Raw genomic sequence first — 7,512 nt, forward strand, 5'->3', positions numbered from 1 at the left:
GATGCACCATAGAATTTATCAAATTATTCTAGTCCTGATAGCTTAAACTCATTAGTAAGGAGGATAATAGTAATAATAGTCAATTTTTATCTTTTTGCCAGAAGATTCTGATAACTCATCTCACTAGAAGTGTAGTGCAAAAATGTTATCCCTTTAAAGTGTCTCATAGCAGCCAGCCACCTAGTCATAGTAGACATCCACAATATCTCAATAATCCAAATGGTTGAAATGTGTCAGGAATTGCTGTGATAGTACTAGTGAACAGCTAATTGAATGTTTTTAACTTATTTATAAATCATGCTAAGTATTTCATTGATTAGTATTTGTGAACTGCATTGTAGTCACCTTTAAATTACTTTAATGAGTAGCTACTTCAGAGATCATGCCAATGAATCAAAACCTTTTTTAAAGAATAAAAAATAGTGATAGAAAAAAACAGTGTTAGAAATGATACGATTTCACTAAACAAAGTAATAGAAATTCAACAATGGTTACTGCATTGTTATGATGTTATCTTCAAATTAGTTGTTCAGAATACCAGATATAAACATGTAAGATTCATTTAAGCAAAACAAAACAGCAAAAAGAAGTTTTAAGAAATTAAAGAGGAAGAAAGAAAAAATAATCAGAGTTAAAAAAAACAACATTCACTGCTTCTTTTAAAAGACCAGCAGAAGTCGACAATACAGTTTCCCAAATTATTCTGTATATATACTTAAGTATATCTTTTTCCCTTCTTTCATTTATCTATTTCCTCATCCCAGTTTTCCTTTTCTATTGAACAATTTCTTTCCCTTTCACAGTATCTGTTATACCTTTTAGATTTTTATTACTCTATCAGGTTCTCACACTAGCGAGATAATACAATGTTTGTACATGTGGATTAATTTCACCTACATATATAGTCTCTAGTTGTTTCCATTTATCTACAAAAACCTTGAATTTATCTTTTTTATAGCTTAATAATACTGCATTGTGTAAAAATACCATATTTTTCTTATCCATTCCTCAGTTGATGGGCATTTGAGTTGTTTCCAAGATTTAGCTATGGTGAATTGCACTGCTATAAACATGGGTGCACATATATTGCTGTGGTTTGACAATTTCAGTTATTTTTGGAAAATTCCTGGGAGGAGAATAGCTGACTTGAATAGGACCTCCAATCCTAGCTTTCTGAGGAGCCACCATATTGCTTTCCATAATGGTTGTACCAGCCTGCACTCCCACCAACAGTGGAGAAGGGTTCCTTTTACCACACAGTCTGTCCAACATTTGTTACTGGTTGACTTTTTGATGATAGCCATTCTTTCGGCATAAAGTGGTGTCTCCACATTGTTTTAGTTTGTATCTCTTGAATGACCAATGATGTTGAACATTCTTTCATATATTTATTTCCATTTCTATCTCTTTATTTGTGGATTATATATTCATCTCAGATGCTCATTTTTGGATTGGATCTTTGACTTTGGAGGCCTAATTGTTAAAAATTCTTTATATGCTCTAAATAGGAGTCCTTTTTCTGATGGACAGTCCACTATAATTGTCTCCCACTTCGTGGGTTTTCTTTTTACTCTGTTGGTAATTTATTTTGATGTGCAGAAACTTTAAAAAAAATGAGATCCCAATTGTTGATTACTTGAAATCCCTTCTTTTCCATGCAGTTTGATTTTTGTCATGAACTCTTAACCCTATGTCCTTAAGGCTTCTACCTACTTTCTCTTCCAGAAGATTTAATGTTTCAGTTTTAATATTTAAATCTTCGATGCATTTTGACTGTAGTTTTGTGCATAGTGCTAGACATGGGTCTAATTTTAGCCTTTGGCATATGGAAAGTCAGTATTTTCAGCACCATTTATTAAAGAGGCTGTCTTTCTTACAACGAACATGTTTGGCAGCTTTGTCAAAGATAAGGTAACTGAGTGTGCTTGCAATTGTTTATACAACTTCTAATCTTTTCCATTGATCCTCAGATCTGTCTCTATGCCAGTACCGTGCTGACTTTATCACAGTAGCTTTATAGTAAAATTTCAAGTCAGGGATTGTAATGCCTCCTGAAAATAAATTAAAACTCCTAAAAACTTAATGCATTAAAGAAATACAAACTACGTAAGCGTTTGGTTTTACACAATGAACATTTGGAATGATTTTCCCAGAATTGTTTGCTAGGTAAGTTGTATGTAAATAATTGTAATGATTCCAAAGGTTAAAATGATTGACAATGTCATCTTAAGAATGAATTGCTAGTTGGGTATAGTGGCATATGCCTATAATCTCAACACTGGGGTGGCTGAGGCAGGAAGAGGATTGTCATGAGTTAGAGGCTAGCCAGCCCAAGATATATAGTGAGTTCATGGCCAGCCTGGACTATACAGTGAGACCCTGTCTCAAAATAAATAAATAAGAATTGCTTAAAATAACATTAGTATATTTTTACTTACCTTCCATTACTGCCTCTCATGCAATTTGTTATAAAAGCCTTGAAAAGCCAAACTTAACTGCTGAATTATTGTGTATATTACATAATATTAGAAAATCATTGGACATTTTCTCTCTCTTTTTTTTTTTAATTTTAGGAAAGGGTCTACAGGGTGTTCAGGGTCTCACAACTAGATCCGACTTCTAGTGATCTGCCTGTTTACAGCCTCCCAAGAGCTGGAATTACAGGTGCGCGCCACCATGCCCAGTGTCTAAGAGTGTCCCGGGGACAAGGCCGGCACAGCAGGCCTGGGGATCGAACCCCCAGCCCTTGCGCCTGCTTGCAGACCCTTCAATCTGCTGAGGTCTTTGGTCAGCCCTGATATGACTGATTATTTTATTTTACACCAAATTTATATATTTTTATTTCCTATTTTAAAAATTATTAGAAAATTCTTGATTGGAATTAAGTTGAAGTTTTAGAAAAGTTTGGGTAGAAGTGAACACTTAGGGTTGGCCAAATAGTTCAGCGGATTAAAGTGCCTGCAAGCAGGAACAGGGGCCGGGGATTCGATTCCAGGCCCTACCTTGCCCGGCCCACCCCTGGGGCACACTGAGTTGGTGAACGTGAACAGTCCCACACTGGGACTGGGTGTGGTGGTGTGCGCCTATAATCCCAGCTCTTGGGAGGCTGTAAACAGGGCAGTCACTACAAGTCCGATTTAGTAGTCAGACCCTGAACACCCTGAATACTCTTCCCTAAAATACAGGGGAAAAAAACAAAACAAAACAAGAAAAAGAAAGTGAACACTTAATGATTTTATAGACTTGAGTGTTTTTGACCAGCGACATTGTGTGTTCACCAATAAAGGTTTTCCACTTCTATATAGTTTTCAAACATGTCTTGATAATGTTCAAAGCATATTATTTATATTCTTCCTTGTTATTATATCTGCTAAGAAGTCCCTGTACACAGAAAATCCAGTAATATGTATCTATATACCTCCACTCACAGTCTGTCTTGGCAGTGCTGCAGTTGTACGTTGCAAACAGTTTGTCAGCTGTTTCAGGGGAACAGTGAAAATACTGGAAAGGCAGCCCAGGTTCATTTTTCTCAGTTGCAATCCTTTATTTCTTTAAAGCTCTTCTTGTAAGTGTTATTGTCAATAAATAAATACCCTAGTTTCTAAGCAGAGAAGCTCAGAGGTATTTCAACTATCAGAATAACTTGATACTTTATATTATTTGTTATGAAAAATTAAAATTTGTGACTTTAGAGGTATATTTTATATTAAACACTGTTATTTAGAATTCTTTTTTTTTTTTTTTTTTTTTTTTGCTGAACCGGGGATTGAACTCAGGCCCTTGCGCTTGCAAGGGAAGCACTTATTCCACTGAGCCCTCTCCCCGGCCCCTGTTATTTAGAATTCTTAAACAAAACTAAACAAACAAATTACTCTCATGTTTTGTGATATTATCCAAATAGAATTGAAAATTATTCAAATCTAGCCTTCTGGTTCTTATTTATGACAGATTAAATTATACTATTGGATTAATCAGCATATTTTCCTAATAAACTGAAAGCTACTGGTATACAAATAAGGCTTCACAGGATTTAATGTCTCTCTAGAACATTCGTGATGAAGAACAGCAAAGCTAGACATTAGAAGATTCTTATTATCACATACTGTTATTAAGGTATCTTTAAAGTAAGTACAATTAGAAATAATATCAAACCAAAAGATTGTTTGTTCTGATCTGTCCATTCATTCAAAGCGGTTATTTAATAATTTACACTGAGAACACAGATTTCAATAGGGTACTTATTCTTTAATGAATAAAATATTTGTCATGTAAAATAATCCTGTAACTTACCATAATTATCATTTTATATTTGTAGCTCATGGGACATTCAGAATGGGACCACAAGCGTGGACCTCGAGGGTCACAGGTAAGTTTGCTTTCCTTTTTTTATATTTTTTTTTCTCACTGCTTTGAGCCATAGGTTTTCTGAAACTCAAGAAATAATAACAAGGAGAGGAAGGAAAAGGCAGAATAATCATGCCATTTGTTTTTATTGAAGTTAGCTGTAATTAAAATCTGGCTTTCAAACCCAAAGGCGATGCTAATATCTTCTTAGGAAAGTTCTTGTATTCCAGATCACTTGTGTTTATATGAACGTAGATTTTGTCTTCATCTTGTTTTTGTAGAATGCATTTCATCAGCAATACACTCTTCGCTTTCTTTGCTTCCTTTGATAATTTTTCCATGTACTTTTTTTACCCCTTCTATCTTCCTACTTTTGGTTAAATATTTTGAAATATAATCAGGGTGAACTGGACTAATTAGATGTCTCTAAATTAGCTGTCTTCATCTACGGGAAGTAGAAAGATGAAAGGACTTATTACTTTAGAAAAGAAACAAATCCTAAACCTTTCTATATTACCAGGCTGTTTTCATTGTCTTACTTTATGTCTTAGGCAAGGGGAAAAGGTTCCATGACGCATTTATGCTTTTTAATGACCTAATTAGACAATGTGGATTTGTTTTACTTCCATAATTACTTTGCCTGACAGAATAAAGGCTGAATTTTACACTAAGCAAATGTTCTGTCCTACTAGTGTATTTTTGTAAAGAAATAGAAAAGTAATTTTTTCTCATAGGCTATGTTTACCTAACTATAAATATGCCAAAAAAGTGGATGGAACTTTTTTTCTTCTGGTATTCACGTTTTGCATTTACTGTTAAAAAAAAAAACTATGAAAAAAATTGAATGCAGGGGCCTTGCTGGGTAGCTCAGTTGTTTAAAGCACTGCTTGGGCAAATGTAGCCAGGCAAACAGTACCGCAGTTTGATTCCCAGCTCCAAAAGCTGCACCAGACCCGTCCTTAAGGTAGCCTGAAGGAGCCAAAAAAAAAAAAAAAAATCTTTCTCATATTTTTAGACTAGCCATGGTGGTGTGCACCTGTAATCCCAGTACGTGGGAGACTGAAAACACTATGAGTCTGATCTAAGTAGTCAGACCTTGGTAAACCCTGTAGACACTGTCATAAATAAAAAAAAAAAAAAAAAAGAGCACAGAGTTTAGTGAATGTAAGTTCATTGCAAATGGTGAGTTACTCAAAAGCATGTTTTGTAAATTACATCCACCTATGTTGTCATAAGTTTGTGTGGATTAATGCATTTAATTTAGGTCTCTGGGAAAGGAAAGCAAAGTTAGTCAATCGTTTTTCATTTTGTCTATTATCAATTTGATTAGTGTCTTATTATACTGTCCAAAAGAATGTTATCTGCACTTCCACATCCCCTACATCATTTGCTGTAGTAGTTCCCCCTCTGTGCACATCTACAATGTCTTAAATCAGAATTGTGGGGAAATTAACATAAATCCCTTGTGGTTCTAAAGCAATAGCCCAGCAAAGATAAGCATGAGTAAAGAAGTCCTTGGCTTCTGATTGTTGTCACCAAGATGTTTTGATATTTGAAACCTCTAAGCACCTTGTTGAGGGCATGCCCATTCAGAGTGATGTACCAGGTGTATATTAAAATGACTGCTTAAGGTACTATCACTCCCCATAGGCTCTGCTTTTGTATAATTTATCTGTGGGTTGGGATTGGTCACTCTGTCACGTAAATTTAAAATAGCTCATAAAAGTTTGATGAAGGGGTTGGTGGTGGTACTGGAGATGGAACTTAAAGCCTTTGTGCTGTGCTATATCCACAGCCCTGTGCAATTTTTAATAAATTTTAGTCAGGTTTTTGCTTAGTTGTTCTGTTGCCCCAGATGGACTCACAGTCATCCTACCCCTGTCTCCCAGGGCACTGGACTTACATGGGTATGCCCTGTGTCTGGCTAAAACCCTGATTGTTTGACTTAACTTTGAATATGAAAACCCACAATGGAAATTTTAAATATGCTAAGTGTCATACATAGTTAGAAAAATTTGCAAGTACACAGTTTGATAAAGCTTATTTGCTTCGGCAATCAAAGGTAGTTATGAAAAGCTAAGGCATTAGAAAATGTTCACGTGAGTGGTCAGTATGAACATCTAGGACAGTAATGGCAAGCCTCTTAAACATGAGTGGCCACCCTGCAACCCCAAAGCCAGGGAAGTGCCAACACTGAGCTCTCAGCTTATATAAAAAAGCTCATCCCTTAACATCTTCGTCTTAAAAGAAAAACAAATAGAACATACATCATCGGCTTCTCACTATTGATCTAGAACCTTCTTGCATCTCCCAATTTGCAGAGTGTGAAATCTATGTGGACCACACAGTTGTCCCATTTTGATTCTTCAAGTCAGATTAAAAGGTCAAGGTTAGAAAAAAAAAAGAAGCACACATCAAAAATGAAAAATAACAACTGCAACAAAATTGATGTGACTCTTTGGAAATTTACAATAGATCATTTAAACATGAGATAATAATTTTTTACCTAGTTCCAATTTCTCAGTAGAAAGAAAAAAAAAAAGGCACTCTTTAGGTTTAGGTCATTGATCTCATCTTGCTTTATTTATTTTTTTTCTTTTCATTTTATGCCTAAAGACTTTCCGAAGAATTTCAGATAGGCTGGGTCTGCACACATGCCTCTTCGTATTTTACCCGTGCTCCTAAGGCCTCCCTCAAATCCCATAGGATGAAGTTTACTATGCGTCTCACTATGTGTATAGTACTGTCACAGTCTTACATGAAAGAGAGACTTAGTGACAAAGCTATTGTTTTTCAAGTGCTCACAAATTGTGGTTTGTTGTTGTTGTTGTTTGGTTGGTTGGGGTTTTTTGGTGGAATCGGGGCTTGAACTCAGGTCCTTGTGCTTGCCAGGGAAGCATCTATCCTACTGAGTCATCTGGCCAGCCCCAGATTATAGTTTAAAGGAGAGCAGTACATGTGTTACTTTAAAGAAAAGAAAAATAGGGGCCAGGGAGATGGCTCAGTAGAATAAGCCCTTGCCTGGCAAGTGCAAGGGCCTGAGTTCAATCCTTGGTTCTGCCAAAAAAAAAAAAAAAAAAAGAAAAGAAAAATAAACAATAAAAAGAATGGCATAAAATTTCAAAGCATTGTGGGAAAGTAACAGTGGTTAGTAGGTTATGTATTATC

The 7,512-nt window shown here is 35.5% G+C and overlaps 1 protein-coding gene across 1 annotated transcript in view; it reads left to right on the forward strand.

Moving 5' to 3' along the window:
- Positions 1–7,512, forward strand: part of Pde3a (phosphodiesterase 3A) — a 353,121-nt gene that overhangs the window by 205,014 nt on the left and 140,595 nt on the right. The window contains exon 2 of the mRNA XM_023718933.1: positions 4,316–4,366. Coding sequence (XP_023574701.1) covers positions 4,316–4,366 — 51 coding nt within the window. The remainder of the gene's footprint in view (positions 1–4,315; positions 4,367–7,512) is intronic.

The sequence above is a fragment of the Octodon degus genome, unplaced genomic scaffold (genome assembly GCF_000260255.1).
Source record: "Octodon degus isolate 3935 unplaced genomic scaffold, OctDeg1.0 scaffold00064, whole genome shotgun sequence".
Classification (NCBI taxonomy): domain Eukaryota; kingdom Metazoa; phylum Chordata; class Mammalia; order Rodentia; family Octodontidae; genus Octodon; species Octodon degus.